Raw genomic sequence first — 19867 nt, forward strand, 5'->3', positions numbered from 1 at the left:
TGCCAGTGTTTCTCTCATGTATTTTGTGGCACCTTGATTGGGTGCATAGACATTTACGATTGTTATTTCTTCTTGCTGAATTGCCCCTTTTATTAGTACGTAGTGGCCTTCTTTGTCTCTCAAAACATCCCTGCATTTGAAGTCTATTTTATCTGAGATTAATATTGCTACACCTGCTTTCTTTTGGCTGTAGCTTGCATGAAATATTTTTTTCCATCCTTTCACTTTCAGTTTCTTTGTGTCCCTGTGTCTAAGATGAGTCTCTTGTATGCAACATATTGATGGTTCATTTTTTTTGATCCATTCTGCGAATCTATATCTTTTAATTGGGGAGTTTAATCCATTTACATTCAACGTTATAACCGTGAAGGCATTTCTTGAATCAGCCATCTTATCCTTTGGTTTATGTTTGTCATAATTTTTCCCCTCTGTCTATTAATATCCTTTATTGTACCCATACCGAATCTCTTTAGTACTGAACCTTTCTCCAAGTCTCTCTGTCCTTTCTTTGTTTCTCTGTCTGTAGGGCTCACTTGAGTATCTCCAGTAGGGCAGGTCTCTTGTTAGCAAATTCTCTCAGCATTTGTTTGTCTGTGAAAAATTTAAGCTCTCCCTCAAATTTGAAGGAGAGCTTTGCTGGATAAAGTATTCTTGGCTGGAAATTTTTCTCACTCAGAATTTTAAATATATCGTGCCACTGCCTTCTTGCCTCCATGGTGGCTGCTGAGTAGTCACTACTTAGTCTTATGCTATTTCCTTTGTATGTGGTGAATTGCTTTTCTCTTGCTGCTTTCAGAACTTGCTCCTTCTCTTCTGTGTTTGATAGTGTGATCAGTATATGTCTCGGAGTGGGTTTATTTGGATTTATTCTATTTGGAGTTAGCTGAGCATTTATGATTTGTGTATTTATGTTGTTTAGAAGATTTGGGAAGTTTTCCCCAACAATTTCTTTGAATACTCTTCCTAGACCTTTACCCTTTTCTTCCCCTTCTGGGACACCAATGAGTCTTATATTTGGACGTTTCATATTATCTATCATATCTCTGAGGTCCATTTCGATTTTTTCAATTTTTTTCCCCATTCTTTCTTTTATGTTTTCATTTTCCATTCTGTCATCTTCGAGGTCACTGATTCGTTGTTCAACTTCCTCTAGTCTTGTACTATGAGTGTCCAGAATCTTTTTAATTTGGTCAACAGTTTCTTTAATTTCCATAAGATCATCCATTTTTTTATTTAGTCTTGCAGTGTCTTCATTATGCTCTTCTAGGGTCTTCTTGATTTCCTTTATCTCCCGTACTATGGTCTCATTGTTCATCTTTAGTTCTTTGAGTAGCAGCTCTAGGTGCTGTGTCTCTTCTGGTCTTTTAGTTTGGGTGCTTGGGCTTGGGTTATCCATATCGTCTGGTTTTTTCATATGCTTTATAATTTTCTGTTGTTTTTGGCCTCATGGCATTTGCTGAACTTGATAGGGTTCTTTTAGGATTTGTAGACCAATTGAAGTCCTTATCTCTAATTTATCAGATCTACAGCTTCGTGGAGTACACTCTCTCTAACTAACCAGCAGGTGGCGTCCACGAGCCACCTGTTCTCCACAAGCCAGTTCTCCCCTGCTTAGCCTTTTTGGTGAGTGGGGGAGTGAGTCTTGTGGGGTCCAATTGGTGTACCAAGCTTGCGTGTGTAGTTGGTGTTGCCTGCCCTGTATATGGGGCGTGTTTCTGGGCAGTCAGGGAGGGGGGGGGGTGGCTCTAACAATCAAATCTCCCTGGTGATCCTAGAGTTTTAAAGCTGCTGCAATAGTCTAATCCTTCAGTTCAGTCCTGCCACAGTTTGTCTCTGCCACTGACCCACAAGTCCTTGGTATTGGCGTATGGCTCCTGAGACTTGCAAGTGTGCCTCTCTTCCAGGCCGTGCACCCCGGGTCCTCTGTTGAGGGATGACTGTGCTATGTCACAGGTGAGTGCCATCCCCCCAGGGCAGTTCTGGGCTGCTGGGCTGTGTAGGGAGGCTCCCCGTCTGCTCAAATGATGGCTGAATGGGGCTTTGTTAATTCACACTGCTCTACCTTCCCAACTCTGGGACTATCAGCTGAGGTTGCAGGGAAGGCTAATGTCCACACCCAGTTTTGTGGTGTGTGCCTGTTATTTGAAGCACTTCCGTCACACTGGGTTGTCTGGGGCAGTTCTGGGCTATGGGGCTGGCAATGGGCAGGAGTGTTTCCTGTCCACCAGGATGATGGCTGTGGGCGGACACCCCCCTTTTCTTGGGAAGTTGTGGTGTTTAGTGAATTTTCTCAGCCACTGGATTATTGCGTTTTGTCTCAGAGCTCTCCTAGTTCTGCTCTTGACTTGACCTGCCCAAATAGTAAGTCTTTGAAGCTTTCTGTATTGGGCTTCTTAGAGTAATTGTTTTAGAAAAAGAAAAAAGGATTAAAAAAAAAAAACAAAAAAACGGGCCCTCCTCGGAGATCTAATGGGTTATTGAAATGCTAAGAGACAAAGCAACCAGGGCCATTAAGGAAAGGTCCACAGGGCAGAGAGATCAGCTTTTCTTCGGGATTTGCATATGCGCCTCAGGGCCCTTCCCCTTTCTATGTTCACCAGAACTCCAAAAATCCTCCGCTTTTATTTTGGAGTTTTTCGTGTTGTTTTTTTTCTATGCCTGTCTCCTCTCTGCTGGGCTGGCTGCTCTCAGATTCTCTGGTGTCTGGTCTCAGTCTATCTATGGTTGGAGTCTGTATCAGTAGAATGAGTTTCCGATAAGAGCAGCCACTGCAGTTCTCCCTTCTCCTTCCCGGAGCTGACAGCCCCTCCTCCCCCGGGACTGAGCCTGGCAGGGAGGGGCGCGGGTCCTCTGGCCGCAAAAACTTACAGATTTCGCTGATCTCAGCAGTTCCACGTTTTCATGAGTGTTGTATGAAGTATGCCCAAAGTCAGATTGCTCTGTGGTGTCCAGTCCACGCAGTTCCTGGCTTTCTACCTACTTTCCTGGAGGAGTAACTAAAACATACAGCTCACCAGTCTGCCATCTTGCCCCGCCTCCCTTCATTCTCTTTTGAAGAGCAGAAGTTCTTAATTTTGATGACATCCACTTTATCAATTTTTTCTTTTATTGTTCATGCTTTTGGTGTGTATCTAAGAAATCTTTGCCTAACTTAAGGTCTCAAAGATTTTCTCTTATGTTTTTTTTTCCTAGAAATTTTATAGTTGTGTTTTACATTTAGACCTGTGATCCATTTTGAGTTAATTTTTGCGTATATTGTGAGATATGGATCAAAGTTCCTTTTTTCTTTTTGTATATGGATGAAAATAGTTCCAGCACCATTTCCTGAAAGGACTATCCTTTCACCACTGAGTTGCCTTTGCTCCTTTCTCAAGCATCAGCTGTCCATATTCATGTGGGTCTGTTTATGGACTCTCTTCTGTTCCATTGAGCTATGTGTCTGTCCGTTTGCCAATACCACACTATCTTGATTACTGAAGCTTTATAATAACAAAGGAAATTCTTTATCTTCACAGGAAGCATATTAAAAATTGAATATGTTATCTTCAAAGATGCAGCTTTATAGTGGTGATTTGAGAAAGAGAGAAGGAAGAATTTGGAAAAGAAGTAGAAGGTGGGCCTTTGAGGTGTCTCACTGTTAGGAATATTCACAACAGTGAGTTAGCTTATTGCAATATGCCTAGAGCAAATTTTCAGCTAAGTTTTCCCAATGGTGTCTATATTTGATATTTCTTTCTCTTTAGAGAGACTTACATTCACTTGGAGGAGAACCAATCCCATGGCTTCTGGAGTATCCCTTGGTTTCTTCTCTGCAATGACATCATTGGCAGACAACAGGGGACCCCCTGGGGAAACAATTGTCTAGAAAATAAAAGCCAGCATACAATTATCCATATTAATGGTGGGGTTGTGGAGAATTTTCACAGGCAAATCAGATGAACACAGTATTCCCAAACCCCTTTCTAACTTTTAGTTTTTCACTTCTTTACCCATCCATCCTTTTCCACTTTGTAGGCTACTTGGAAAATTGTATAGATTTCTTCCTGAGTGATCATGTCACTTGATTACGGATCTGACCATGGCTCCTATTTTGATTACTCCAGGGAGATGGGACCTATTGATACTCCACAGAATGTCTGGAACAGTCAGCAACAAGCAGCTTATTTGAGGTGGCTGCTTTCCATTTTTATTTAGCAAAAGGCCTCTGAAAAGCAAATGAAGTTTCTCAGATTAAAGATGGGATTAATTTCTCCTTATATGGCTAAATACATAAGCAATGCATGTAAATATTTAATAAATGAATAAGAAACGGCTCTTATAAACACAGAGTCAATAAACAATCTCAGTGAAGTACAGGAAAACAGTCTGCATTTTGCTTGGTATGGTGTTTTCTTTATTCAGTTAGATTAACAAACCATGATTTCATCATTAGTCAACAAGATAGTAGAGAGACCATCAAAGCGAACTACAGGAGAGTCTAGATTGATTCATGCCAAACAAATGTTTGTAGCTAACAGCTGTATTATCACTGATTCTAATTTACACAGCCGGGGTTCTCCTTTCATTTCCTAAGTGAGATGAATGTCATGTTGCATGATACAGACACCACGTCTGCTGCTTGAGTAATGAATCCTGTCAGCTCTCTTCTCTGTTTAGGCTCGTCCCTCTTTGTAGGTGGGTGAAGTTGCCTGCTACAGTTTTAGCTATTTTTTAAAATATCTAGTTGACTTTTTACTGAGGTTGTTTGAGTCCATTACTGAATCATCCAGCATTTGAATAAAAAATGCCTAGTTCAGTATGACAGAATCTTTGGATGTACAGGCTTAAAGTTACTAGTTTTCTCTTTTGTATTGTTTTTACACTTAAATCAAAACTGAAGGATAGGAAACATGTGCTATCATCTCTGCTTGGTAGCTGAGATTTTCCTTGATTTGCTCAAAGATTCTGCAGCAGCTTTCTCTCCCCAGAGCTCAATCTGAATATGAAGAGGTCCTAAGATGTCCATCCTTTCAGCTCAGCTGGTTTGTGGAACAGATAGCACATTTGATTTGAATCCTCTGTGCTTCTCCCTGTCAAAGTAGATCAAGAAATAAAAATCTTGATTTTTGTATTGATCTGAAATAGAAAGGTAGGGTCTTTATAACAAAAGTATGGCTAAGTGTACAGGCAGTTGTTTTAGAATGTCTGTTAGTCATGGCTAGATAGCATGTTTAACTCATAGTATCATGGTATGGTGAACTCATAGTATTATGGAATCATAGTATGTTGAACTCATAGTATGCTACTCACAGCAGAGGGGACTTAATCCCCAGAACATCTGGAGAAGAGCATCAACCACAGAGAGAAACTGCGGTGGAGTAAGAGGAGCTCTAGGCCTGAGGTCGCATCTGGTGCAGTCCTGGCTCTGCCACTCTGGGGACTTAACAGCAAGTTATTTCTTGACCTCTCTGAGTCTTGTTTTTGATTTGCTTGTTTTTTTTTTTTTTAATTATCAAATGGGGTAATAATTCTTGCCTCAGAGGATGGTTGCAAAGATTAAATAAAATACTGTTTGTGAGAAAAGAAGCACAGAATAGGTGTGCAATAAATGACAACATTAAACAATTGTACAATAGAACCAAAGGTGAAAGTTTAAAGAAACAAATATGAGAGAAATGCCCTTTAAGATTATGTAATCCCATGGTTCTTAACCCTAGTAGCACATTAGAATCTTTTGGGGGAACTTTTTAAAAATATCCATGGCTTTGTGCCCCCTCTCCACACTAAGATAATCAGAATCTCTGAAGATGGAACCTAGACATAAAAAAAAACTTTAAAAAGCTCTGGAATTTCTAAGGTACAGGTAGTATTGAACCACTGAAGCCATCCCTTTCATTAGAGAGGAGGAAATTGAAGCCAAAGGTAAATAAGAGGAAAGCTTAAGATTATTCTGCTAGTTACAGCAAAGCCAACCCTTGGGCATAGGCGTCCTGTGTCCCCGTTTCTCATGTCTTTTTCCTTAAGACCTGATAGTGTCTGATTCTCAGAGACTTCAAAAGCAGGCATTATGTTCTGGCTCATTGGCTCAACAAATGTTACTGAAAATTTTCTCTATGTACATACGCATATATATGAATTGAATAAAATAGACTCCCTGCCCTCCCAAATTCAGTTTAGTGAGGAAGACAACTATTGAGCAAGTACAGTGCAAGAGTTAAGTACAAAGTGCTATGGGGCCTCAGAAGAGGGAACACCAAACCCCATGGGAAAGGTGGGTCAGGAAAGCTTCTCAGAGGAGGTGGCAGAGAGTTAGGTCTGTAAAAATGAGTTTATCATGTAAGTAAGGGGAGGAAAGGCAATTCAGGCAGAGGAAACAGCTTATACAAAGATACAGAAGCATGTTCCATCAAGAGTACTCGGTTTTGTGTTGCTAGAGTGATGGGTATTTGGTGGTGGGAATGGTAGGAGAGAAGACTGGAAACATAGTTTACAGCCATAGTGGTTTCCATAATCTGAACTTCACAAACAAAGTTTTGAAATTGCAGTTACTGCTTAAATTCAAGGTACTGTTTAGATGTCTTGTTACTTTCCGGTGGGACTCTGAATAGACTGATTTGGCCTATTATTTCTGGATATTGCAAAAAGACAGAAATATCCAATTACACATTTTTTTGGCATCTCTACTTCCATCACAGTCAGAACCAGGAAGCACAACACTGAAAATTATGAGAGAAGAGAAGGAGGGAAGAAGCATAGAGTCAATCTGTTTTGGATTTAAAAAATGAAAATATATTGTAGAAAGCAGGGGTCTTCAACCAGTTCGCTGAGATCTTTACTGGAGATTTATTTTTCTAATTTAAAAAGGTGGTATATTTCCAAGAAGGAACCCACCCTAATAAGAATATTAACTACTTAATAAAAAAAAATTTTACCCAACATTAGAAACTGTAGTCAGGGAGCAAAACTGCTCTGAATAAAGAAGACATGAAAAGCCTTTCACGTTCTTTTTGTCCGGTATAACAAATTATTTTCTTTGCAAAACGCCAAATTGCATTTCCTTGCACTGCTGCATTCCCATGAACATGATTCTGATACATTGTGGCTTTTCCAGGGATACTCCTGATATCAATCTTGAAGCCTATTCAAAACAAGGATGGGAGTCAGAGTTGATCCATGCCAACATTCCTGCTGAGAATCAGCCCAGTTCCATTATGTGTGTGGGAGCCCCCAGTTCACTGCCCTTCCCTGTTTGGGGTACACAGATACAGCTGAGAAACTGCAGGGAATAAAAAGTTAAGAAACCACATGATAGGAACACCATCACTTACTCTTTCATAATGAACTCTGTGTGGGGAAACTTAAAAAAAAATTAGGTTTTTCTGCCATTCAGTGCAGCTGTGATGCTCTTGTAAAAAGCAACTCTGTTCCTTATGGCAAGAAAAACACAGAATTATGGACAGATTCTCAGAATAAGCAAAGCCTGCAGGGGTCCTATCTGTCTTTTCTAACTCCTTCAATTAACTGGAGTACCAAGGAACAGATTTGCTGTTTGGCTTGTGTCTTCACTGGGCAGATGAAGAAAGGGAGGTGAAATAGCTTTCCCAAATTGGAGGTTGGTTAGTAGCCAAGTCAGAGTTGTAGGACCTAGGTCTTCTGACTCCTATGGGCCAAACTGTAGTCCATAAACCTGACTATGGTTATAATTAACCAGGTTGTCAGCAATGGTCTAGGAGGTATAAAAAATATGTTGTAGTGTCTTTTCTGATTTGCAGAAAAGGTAGTGATGAACTGAAAATTCAGATTCTGTGCCTTTACCCTATTAAATCTATATTCACACTATACACAGGATTTAGTTTCTTGAGCTGTGGGTTTAGATGGTTTCTCTTATAAATTGCCTATTTTATCAGAGTAGAACTTGGTTTTGTAAAGTCTGTCCATGTCAAGTTGACTTTTCACCACTCAGAATACCTGTGTATCCTTGCAGTCTCAGTTATCCCATTGTGCACTCCTACCTTCTGATCCTGAATGAAGGAGTTAAATATGACCAGTGTGGCACATACCCCCAAGACACCAAAGTTTGTATACCTCTCTAAGGAGGACCAGTAAATTGCAGGCCTTTATTTTATGTCTCTCATTCATTCTTTCTTAGGACTTCTTATCCTGTGGATTTTGGTTTTGGAAATCTTGGAGTGTGTTCAAGTAATATTTTAGCTTGGTTTGCATAGCACCTACTGTATTTTGTATGTAGAGATGGAGCCAGTTCTCACCTGAGTGCTTTGTTTTTAAACCTATTACCTTTTTCCTATTAAGAATCCCCTGCTTTGGAATCACATCCATTGCATTTGCAGATCTCTTGCATCTGTTCTCCTTTCCAGCACCTCCTCCTCCCTCATGGTAATGATAATGAGGAACAACTCTAGTTTGAGGTCACTTATCCTGGCTCCACTCCACAGGAAAATTCATGAGTAGTAATATATTCTTCAAAGAGAGTCTGACCTGGAAACCAGGAGTATTCTAGAAATACCCATAATGCCTGATCCTCTAATTAATGAAGACTGCCCCATCCTAGCCCAATTCTATGGGTAAGAACCAGAGTGGTCTGGGTTAAAGTATTGCAGAACCATAATTTAATCTGTTCGGATCTAATATTAAGTTAGACCCACATTTTTGTCTAAGTGGGTACACTACATTTATTAAGCACTTCCTAGGTTTACATGGGAGTCCTCTTAGCTGTGAGCTCCTTGAAGGGACTCTGTCCAACGCAGCAGCTGGCACATAGTAGAACTGTGAATATGTATTGAATAAAGGAGATTGGTGAAAATGGGCTTTTCAGGAGTGTCCTGAGGCCACTCCAGATGTCATGGTCCTTCAAAGGGCCTAATATATCCAGTTCTCCCTTGAGGCTGGGCTGGAACTTGACCTTCTTCCAAAGATGAAGACGGAAGACATTATTCATCTGAGATTTGCCCTGCAGCGTTTAACACAAATTTGGTTTCTAAGGAAAGGCTGGCAAAACATTGATGCAGGAAAAATTATTCTTAGGTGTTCTTCTCTGATGACTACAGACTTGAGCAAGGCTTTTGTGTAGTTACTGTAGCCATGAAAATAATCACTGGACTGCATTCCCAGTAGCAAAAAGAATCAACTCATAGCAGTGGTCTGATGAATGTCAGGGAATAGGGCTAACAGATATGTAACACCAGCCATGCCAGCACTCTCTTTACCAACAGCAAACATTTCTTCAGTATCTGGCTATGCAGGAAACTCGATTTCCCCTTGCTTTTTATTTTTTTTAGATGTAAATCTGAAGGCAAACTTTAAATTTTGTAACTGACGATTCGTGACAAGTATTTGGGCTTACAAGAGGTGATATTCCTACTTACTTTACAATCAGTTTGGAGTTCAAGGATCAGGTTTGGTGGTCCGTGACACACATTAGGTGCTCAGTAAATGTAGAAAGGAGGCAGAATAGGATAGAATGCTGGGAGGAAACAAGAAAAGGAAGGGAGTGATTCGGGCCTTGGGTCCTGGAGTCAGCCTGCAAGGAATCCAACAGGTTCTTTCATTAACTAGCTGGGTAACCTGGTTAACCTTTCTTAACTGCCAATTCTTAAGTTAGTTCATCTTTAAAATGGGATAGTACCTACCTCATAGAAGGGTTTTTGAGAGGATTAAATGAGTTAATGCATGTAAATGTGTGACACAAACTGACTCAATAAATGTTAGTTTTTATTATGATTAATATGTTCAGGAATTTCAGTGATTGACTTCTTTGAGAAAGTACTTGTTTGTTTATCTTCTTGGACTTCAATGTGAGTTCCCATCTATTAATATGGATTCCCCCAGTGCAGAGAAAGCCAAACATATTAAAATTCCTCAGAAAAGCAGGCAGTCACAGATGATAATGTTATCTGTGATTCCTCCTTGGTGTTGGCATGAAGTCAAGGTGCTGATATTTCCCAACTTGCCCTTAGGTGCAGGTTTCCCCTCTTAGTGGGGGTCCCAGGCTCCAGTCATATTTTTCACCTGACTGCTTTTCTCTTGCCAGATACCCCTTTCCTTTGTGTACCCTTATTTTCTTCCTGGAGGAGAGAGAGCATGTTTTCCAGAGAATGGGACCTTTCTTGAGTCCACAGTCCGCCTAGAGATTTTACCTTGAAGTAGAAGAGATACTGTGAAGGGCAGGGAAGGAGGAATTTGGCTGGTAGGCAGAAGTCTCCTCATTAATCTCTTAGGGCCAGATGTTAGAATTTCCTAACATCTTGATAAGTAACGTTCTGCAAACCAAGAAACTCTAATTCTGCCTCTTTCAGAGACATTACTTTTTTCCCTCAAGGTTAGCTTTCCTCAGAATCTGGGTATATTTTCTAAATTTTTTTGGCAATAAGTTAGAGTAATAATGAAAACACTGAAGTATTTAATTGAGTTAATAAGTAGTATTGGAGACTGGGGGGGGGGAGTTAGAGATTTTCCCCAGTGTTTTCCTGAAGCAATTAATATACATAGACAGTTCTGGAGCTCCAGCAGGAGTTCCACTTTGGAAGGTCTATCTATGCCTCTCCTTCAGTTATGTATACTTCTCTCCATTGAACATGAAAGAAGAGGCAGCCCCTTGCTTCCCACACCTGCTGATGGTTACATGTGTAGGCACATACTATATGCCAAGCTGAGTTCTAAGTGCCATAAATACTGTATTACTTAATCCTCAGTACAACTCATTTCTAAGGTAGATACTATTTTTATCCCCCTTTACAAAGGAGGGAACTGAAGCACAGAGAAGTAAATTGCCCAAGGTTATTATCTAGTTGGTAAGTGATAGAACCATAATAAAAAATCCAGGCTGTCTGGCTCCACAGCTTTTTCTCTTAACTGCATCTCAATACTGCCTGAGAAGGTATCAGTTCTACTTGAGGACTTAACAAAGGGACCTGAGGAGTCAAATGTAAACTTAGCATTTCTTATCTTCAGGCTTCTTAAATATTTAATATTCAATAGAATTCCAGGCACAGGTAGCATTTTCTTAACAAGACCAAAATGCCTGTATAGGCCTATGTGGTAACTTACCATTTTCCATAAATGACCTCTGCTGTCCAGTAGAGCAGCACTCTGCTGTCCAGTAGACCAGGTCAGGTTCTCCAGAAACAGTCGCTGAGAGGGAGGTGGGCATGCAGAATATTTATTAGGATCCCTACTAAAGAGGGTTGGACACAAGGGGAAGTCAAACTGCAATGCAGGCCCAACAGAGTTTCAGCTAACCACATGGAACGTGCTGGAGCATAAATGTTCCCTAACTTGTGCCTTTGGTGGGCTGAAAGAGCCAGGCCTTTATACTCCTGTTGCTAGCAGTCATTGGATGTGGGCCACTCGGGGCAGGACATCCCCTCGGTCAAGGCAGCTCTCTTCAGCTGAGGCAGACCCTGAAGGATCTGACACCAGGAGGATGGCTTCTGACAGCACTCCTAGCCACTGAGGCAATGAGTTCTTTCTTGGACAGGGGATCTAGTGGTCCGTTCCTGTCTCCATCTTGATAGTTTCAATTTCATTGGATATATGAGTCTTCTCAATGATAAATGCTTTCCCTAAATTCAGCCTGTTGTTTGCTTGGATTCTAGATAGAATAGGCATTTAGAGTAATACACCAGTAAAGACAGATTGTTAACTGCCTGGAATCCTTTTAGTATAGTTCTAGGCAGAAGCAAAAGGTAAAATGTTGATAGTCCCTTTGCACCATGTGGTGAAAGTCACCTTGGCATTTTTGGAGATACTTGAACAATTGTTTAACACTCATGCCTTTCATGCAGAACCAGTTTGGCTTTTTCTAGAGTCCAGAGTCCAAAGCTAAAGGCCACGTGCAGTGATGGAAATCTCTACCAGTTGCCCTTAGAAAAATCTTTCACTGATTAGGATTTCCAATTTAACCCCCTTTCCCTTGTTACCTCCATAATCAAAATAAAGCAGTCTTCCTAGTCACTTAAGCCTGGACATTAAACTACATCCCAGCTGACTTATATACTTTCTACCCAAGTTGATCATGATGAGGTATCTCTATGTTATTCAGTGGGTTACTTTGCCTTGGCAGATCCATTAACTGCTGCATCCATAGTTACCTAGAACTTGCTCTAGTCACTGCCTGCCTGCACTGCAAGGTGCATGGAACCTCTCTCCTTTTCCTTTTATTTTTTTTCAGGTTGGAAAGCTTATCCAAGAAGCAGCTGGAAGAAGTAATTTGAAAAGAGTAACTCTGGAACTTGGGGGGAAAAGTCCCAATATTATTTTTGCAGATGCTGATTGTAAGTCAACCACAGTTCTCATGCATGTCCCAGAACACTGCCCTTTTGTATTTCTGCTTTTGATAAGACTATAAGAAAAGGTGTTTGAAGCTGAGGAGTGTTCAAGAAGAAGAATCTGGATCCTTGCTTCTGAGGGAAAAGTAATGTAATATTGGGGAAAGAACAATTATCAATTGACAGCTGCACAGAGAGTTTATTTTCTAGACATTAATAAGCCGTTTTGGCTGTGAGGTTGTAGAATAGGGTAGAAATTTCACAATTAGGCCTGGTGGCTTGGTAGATCATTAAAGACAAAGTCTACTTCACTAGCCCTGCCAGCATTTTTCAAAACTCACAACCCCTTCTCCATTTAGCCATCCCACCCTCTTTCTCTTGCTTCCCATGACTTTCAGTTAGGATGATAAAATAGTCAGGTCAGTCCTGTGCGAATGGACTTAAATCAGAAGTGATGATACCTTGGCCAAAGGACTTTATGGAGGCTTAGAGCAGTAAGCTAGTTAATCCCATGACTCCAGGCAGGTTGCCACCTAGTCCATTCTGCACAGGTGTAGGCTTTCTGTTTTTAAAAGCTGTTCTGGGAATGAAATTTCCAAATCTCCTTCAGTCATCCTTTTCCTTCTTTACATCCTGCCAGAAAGAACTACTTTCCTAATTTCACCACTGGTGAGAACAGAATCAGAAATGACATTGCCTATTTCCAGCTTAGAATCTGCAGAGTTCAACTTCAGCTTTATTCTAGCTGCCAAAGTATCAGAATTCTTAGACCTAAATTCCTCTTGAAGAGTAGGCACTCTATGGACATGAAATTGACTGATTCATTCATTCATTCATTCAGCTGTTCATTTAGGAACTAGCATATGCCAGATTTGTTAATACTGTCTTGAATTATGAGATATAGGAAATGAAAATGAAAGAGTTATCATATACTATTACACAATCCCATGTCAATACAGAGGGAATTTAGTGTCTTCAAAGATGATCCATTGCTTATACAGTTTAATTCACCAAAATACTAACTAAACATGTAACTAGAAGGTTCTTTAGATAAAGGGTTGCAAATTGGTAGTCCACAGACCAAATACAGACTGTAGACATGTCTTATTTGGCCTACACTTTTGTTGTTTTTTTTAAAACAGAAATTTCACATTAAAATATTGATGTTTGTTTTTTCTTATATTGGAAAGATTTGGTGACCATGGGCTTATATTCATGCAGTTCATCAGCCAACTGGAGCAGTGGCTTGCCTTCTTAGTCTCCACCTGTTTTGCCATCTGGTTAGATTCACACATTTGCATGATCTGTGTAGCCTGTTGCACATTGGGGTTTAAGACTCCTATTATAGATGATCTGGTCCAATCCCCTCTTTCTACAGGAGAGCAAAAAGACTCCAAGAAGTGAAGTCATTCAAGTTCACATAGCAAGTAATGTCAGGATCTAGCTAGAAATAAGTTGCATTCTCAGTCCAGTGCTTTTCATGCTCTAGGGTGAGCATACCAGCTTATCTGGGTCTTTGGCGAGGGAGGGATGTGGCTCCACAGACAGGCTGCTCTGCAGGCAAAGTAGTGTTGATAACGTGACTGCTTCCTCTTGCAGTGGACTATGCCGTGGAGCAGGCTCACCAGGGTGTGTTCTTCAACCAAGGCCAATGCTGCACTGCAGGGTCTCGCATCTTTGTGGAGGAGTCCATCTATGAGGAGTTTGTGAGAAGAAGCGTGGAGCGGGCCAAGAGGCGCATAGTCGGGAGTCCTTTTGATCCCACCACTGAGCAGGGACCCCAGGTAGAAAAATCATAAACAAACCCTTTCTTCATTTCATCCTTAGATAGCACAAAAACTGGATGCTGCTGTGGGACCCAGCAAAGCAACATCTTTTTCATGCTGCTTCCTTCCTCTTCCATCTTGTCTTCATATTGAGGGCTAAAAATGTAGCCAGTGAGGGATTGCATATTGCTTATGCTTCTCTTTCCCTTTCTAAATTTTATCTTTGAAAAATTAAGAGATTAAGGTTGCCTTAAGGATACTTTGAACTTTGGGGGTAAAGTGGAGTCCCTTGGTTCTAAAAAAAAAGACCTGAGTATGACAACATGGAGCACGACACTAGAACGCAGTCCCAGTCCTTCTAACCACTGAACTTCAGGACATACCTACAGATGTCACAGTCATGGAATGTGGGTAACTCTCCTTCTCAGAAAACATTTATCCCTTTTCCAGGATTCTTTTCGCTAACCTAATCTAGACCAGGGAGACCACTTGTAGGAAAAGAAGGGCTCATGGAGTTTCCCCTCTGCCTTATGGCTGTCTCTTACCTGAATGCTTCATGCACAGTAGTGGAGTGGGGAGGGACTCGAGTGTAGCCACGCTGCACTCTTCACCTCTGCAGGTTCTCCGTAATTATCAAGGTATATTTCCAAATGGAATTCTGGTTTTAAATTGCAGATAGAGTCTAAGAATTTTAAAGGAATATTCAGACTAGCTCTCATTTGGGTCACTAGAGCATGGATTTTCCTGGTAAGGAACAACTGCTTAGTTTTGGGAACATGTGAGAGAAGAGTAATATTCTAGCTGAGCAATTCAAACTTAGGTGAATGAAGGTTTTAATATTATTTTTCATAATAATTGAATGATAACTCTATCACTTTGGTAGTGGTGGCGATGGTACGACTGACCTTATTTGGTGGACTAGGAGCCAGCCCTCACTCTTTATGCTTAATCCATTCCTCTAAAGGTATAATAGTAATTTCTTTAAAAATATACTCCAATAAGATTCAGTTTGTGATACCATCTAAAGAGGCTATGCATGAACTCATCAATGTCTTCATCTTTTTAATGATCAGTTGAACTCACTAAATTATTCATTTGATTATAGAGGTCAGTTTTCTGCCATATGAACAGTGAATTAGCCAGTGTTTCCATCACTTAGAAACATTGCCTAAATCTTCAACTGGTACTTCTGATTTGGCATTATCATCAGAGAAGTGCATTTCCTGGAATCCTTAATATTTTAGGTTGAACCATACAAAATTGCCATTTTTATGGGTCAGAATGGTTACATAACAACAGTTTCTTATGATTTAACTGGAAATGATGAAGCTTTGAAAATAATCATAAATGAGAGATTCTTGAAAACATGCTTATTTCCATTTTCATAAAAAAATTTTCTTGGAGTCAATAGATAATTTCTTCTGTAGATTGATAAGAAACAGTACAACAAGATCCTGGAACTTATCCAGAGTGGTGTGGCCGAGGGCGCCAAGCTGGAATGTGGAGGCAAAGGGCTAGGCCGAAAGGGTTTTTTCATCGAACCCACGGTGTTTTCCAACGTCACTGATGACATGCGGATTGCCAAAGAGGAGGTATCAAATATGGTGTTCTTGCAAAAGTCAAGTCTCTTGGGATAGTTTCCAGAGCATTTCTAGTAGACATTGTTAAGAGTTTTAGTTCTTTATATTTTATATGCAATATGCAATAGCAACATACACGGCTATGGAAATTCCAGTTTCAAGAAAGAAGGTAAACAAATAGGCAAACAAGCCAGGTGGAGACCAGGTGACATGCTGTATGATGATGATCATTATCAGCCAACTTAACCCTCATAGTAGCCAATCACTGGTCTCAGTAACACACTGGAATTGTGCAGTTCCTCCAAATCAGGGTGACTGCACTGTTACCCAGGAAAGAGAAAGCACCTTCACATATATGCAGGAGAGGAATCATGGAGAACGCCCCCTTTTCTTCTGTACTTAAAGAACTCAGCCCTAATACATATAGTAGAATCAAGCAATGCCAACGAGGTTGGGGGATGTGGAGGTGTTAAACCCTAAGAATTGAACTTTTGCATAATCTTATTTTGGAAAAGTTTGGGGGTATTTTACAGTTTTAAATAATCAAGGCAGAGTAAATGTGCCTTGAAACATGGCAAGTAAAGGAATGGCAAAGAAGTCACACTGAGTCAGGGTATTTTGTTGCAGATCTTTGGCCCTGTTCAGGAAATTCTGAGGTTCAAGACTATGGATGAAGTTATTGAAAGAGCCAATAACTCAGACTTTGGACTTGTAGCAGCTGTCTTTACCAATGACATCAACAAGGCCCTCACAGTGTCATCTGCAATGCAAGCTGGGACTGTTTGGTAAGATCAGAGTCTTGTTGTTTTTTTGGTCAGGCTGTAACACATTATACTGGTGATATATGGTCCTGACAATTCTCCGGAGCCTAGGTTAAATAAACAGATAACCTCTGGAAGACTTTACCCTTAGAAGGGATACACTCCTTACTGGCTAGATCAGGAAATCAAAGTAAATTTTAAATTATAAATTTTTAAACTGGAAAAAAGAAATTAAAATAAAACTTCTAAAAGAAATACCATGCCAGTGGGATTATTTCTATGCAGGCAGAATTTGCAGTAACTCACAGTGCAATCTTTTCTCCTTGCAGGATCAATTGTTACAATGCCTTAAATGCCCAGAGCCCCTTTGGGGGATTCAAGATGTCTGGAAATGGGAGAGAAATGTAAGTGTCCCAACTTGCCAGTGGCTATAGAGACATAGGGATTGTGATTATCAGCACAGAGAGTTCTTACATAATAGTTTGACTCTTACTCTCATCTATTCATTAAACATTTTATTAAGCACATACTATTATAAGCTAAGACTATACTACATGCTATAAAGATGACTAAGACACAATCAATCCCCTTACCCTATGTAGGTACTGGAGAAAAATTAATGTACTGGTAATTCCTTGTAGTAAACTACAATAGAAGTGTGTTAAATGTCTTGTAATTACAGAGGAAAGATCAATTCATTTTTGCCTGGTGGAGTCAGACAAGACTTCACAGAGAAAATAACATTGCAATTTTTAGGAGTGGGTGTTCCAGGCAAAGGAAATAGCAGGGAAAAAGGCACGAAGACATGACAGACAGAATAGTCAGGTTACAGAATGAAGCATGGTACGCTTAGAACAAAGGTCACCAGCTACCAACCTAAAGGGCTAAATATGGCCTGCAGAAATGTTTTGTTTTCCTTCACAACATTTAAAAATCTTTTAAATGATACTCAAAAATGAGGAGGCTTTTCATAAAATCTAGACTTTTTGCTTATTTTCATTCCCACATAGTAAAATCACTGGAGCTATGAGCTCTATATTTTGCCATAGACCCTACCATTCCCATTACTTCCAAGGACTGAATGTTCATTGTCATTCATTTTTTCCCCACATCATTCATTTGCTTATGTCACCTGTTCAGCCCCTATAGGTTCTTTGAGTTTGAGACTGCAGGGTTAGGACATAGGGTAAATGAAGGGGACTTGTTGAAGATGCAAGTAAAGGTTGATTTAAACCAAGACTCACAGGCTTTAAAGGGTATTCTGTGGGAGCATAAGAGATGATGTGTTTAATGCCAAGAATTCTGGCATGTAGAAGATGTTTTGGCAGAGACTGGAGAACAAAGACCCCTTAGAAGAATTTTGAATTAACAGTAATAGATATTATTAATTGGATGCCTACTGAGTGTCTGATAGTATGCTAACTTCTTCCCTAACATCATCTCATTTGATTTTCACAATGATTCTGTAGGATAGATACACTTATCTTTATATTATAGCTGGCCCAAATGAGGAACTAAGGGGTAGAGTGATTAAGTAGCTTGCCCAAATCATACAGTCAGTAAGTGGCAGATCTGAGATTTGAACTGAGGTCTTTGTGACTCCAAATCCCACGCACTTAACCCCCATGATATCCAGCCAAGGAAGCATGAGAGCCAGGCACAGGGATTCTTCTGGACAGGATGAGATTTGGCAGGTTCCTCCTCAGAGGACCTGAAAAATGGGACTGCAGCAAAGGAAAACTAGACTCAAAGGGGATTTTAGTGGCAGGGTTTATTTGTAAATGATATTTTTTGAATGGCCAGAGGATGAATGGTAGTGAGGGTCTTCCTGAGCTGACTCTCCCTCTATCCAAAAAACCAAAAACAAACATACAAAAAAAAAAAAACAAACAAAACTTCCCTTTATTTTGAAAGGAACTGAGTCTATATTCTGAATCCTATGATTCATAAGAGGGAACACCTTCCATGCCCATTCTCTCTACCATTACTGACTGCATCCTTTTTTGGGCAAATGTTTAGTTCGTAAGCAATCTGCTAACAAGTATTGAGCATAGACTATGTGCAAAGCATTGTGCTTGGTCCGTGGAGGAAGATATGAGTCGTTAAAGAACTTAAAATTTTATTCGATAAATATGGAATATTGAAAGAATCAGAAGAATTCCTAGAAAAAAACTATCATAATAGAAGAATTTAGGGGTCAGGCGGGGCAAGATGGCAGACTGGTGAGCTGTATGTTTTAGTTACTCCTCCAGGAAAGTAGGTAGAAAGCCAGGAACTGCGTGGACTGGAAACCACAGAGCAATCTGACTTTGGGCATACTTCATACAACACTCATGAAAACGTGGAACTGCTGAGATCAGCGAAATCTGTAAGTTTTTGCGGCCAGGGGACCCACGCCCCTCCCTGCCAGGCTCAGTCCCTGGGAGGAGGGGCTGTCAGCTCCGGGAAAGAGAAGGGAGAACTGCAGTGGCAGCCCTTATCGGAAACTCATTCTGCTGATCCAAGCTCCAACCATAGATAGACGGAGACCAGACACCAGAGAATCTGAGAGCAGCCAGCCCAGCAGAGAGGAGACAGGCATAGAAAAAAAACAACACGAAAAACTCCAAAATAAAAGCGGAGGATTTTTGGAGTTCTGGTGAACATAGAAGGGGGAAGGGCAAAGCTCAGGCCCGAGCTCAGGCCCTGAGGCGCATATGCAAATCCCAAAGAAAAGCTGATCTCTCTGCCCTGTGGATCTTTCCTTAATGGCCCTGGTTGCTTTGTCTCTTAGCATTTCAATAACCCATTAGATCTCTGACGAGGGCCCTTTTTTTATTTTTTTTTTTAATCCTTTTTTCTTTTTCTAAAGCAATTACTCTAAGAAGCCCAATACAGAAAGCTTCAAAGACTTGCAATTTGGGCAGGTCAAATCAAGAGCAGAACTAGGAGAGCTCTGAGACAAAAGGCAATAATCCAGTGGCTGAGAAAATTCACTAAACACCACAACTTCCCAAGAAAAGGGGGGTGTCCGCTCACAGCCACCATCCTGGTGGACAGGAAACACTCCTGCCCATCGCCAGCCCCATAGCCCAGAGCTGCCCCAGACAACCCAGTGTGACGGAAGTGCTTCAAATAACAGGCACACACCACAAAACTGGGCGTGGACATTAGCCTTCCCTGCAACCTCAGCTGATTGTCCCAGAGCTGGGAAGGTGGAGCAGTGTGAATTAACAAAGCCCCATTCAGCCATCATTTGAGCAGACTGGGAGCCTCCCTACACAGCCCAGCAGCCCAGAACTGCCCTGGGGGGACGGCACTCACCTGTGACATAGCACAGTCATCCCTCAACAGAGGACCCGGGGTGCACGGCCTGGAAGAGGGACCCACTTGCAAGTCTCAGGAGCCATACACCAATACCAAGGACTTGTGGGTCAGTGGCAGAGACAAACTGTGGCAGGACTGAACTGAAGGATTAGACTATTGCAGCAGCTTTAAAACACTAGGATCACCAGGGA

The 19867-nt window shown here is 40.8% G+C and overlaps 1 protein-coding gene across 1 annotated transcript in view; it reads left to right on the forward strand.

Moving 5' to 3' along the window:
• Positions 1-19867, forward strand: part of ALDH1A2 (aldehyde dehydrogenase 1 family member A2) — a 123239-nt gene that overhangs the window by 84020 nt on the left and 19352 nt on the right. Inside the window, exons 8-12 of the mRNA XM_037835397.1 lie at positions 12167-12269; positions 13863-14047; positions 15457-15621; positions 16237-16394; positions 16700-16774. Coding sequence (XP_037691325.1) covers positions 12167-12269; positions 13863-14047; positions 15457-15621; positions 16237-16394; positions 16700-16774 — 686 coding nt within the window. The remainder of the gene's footprint in view (positions 1-12166; positions 12270-13862; positions 14048-15456; positions 15622-16236; positions 16395-16699; positions 16775-19867) is intronic.

The sequence above is a fragment of the Choloepus didactylus genome, chromosome 4 (assembly GCF_015220235.1).
Source record: "Choloepus didactylus isolate mChoDid1 chromosome 4, mChoDid1.pri, whole genome shotgun sequence".
Classification (NCBI taxonomy): Eukaryota; Metazoa; Chordata; class Mammalia; order Pilosa; family Megalonychidae; genus Choloepus; species Choloepus didactylus.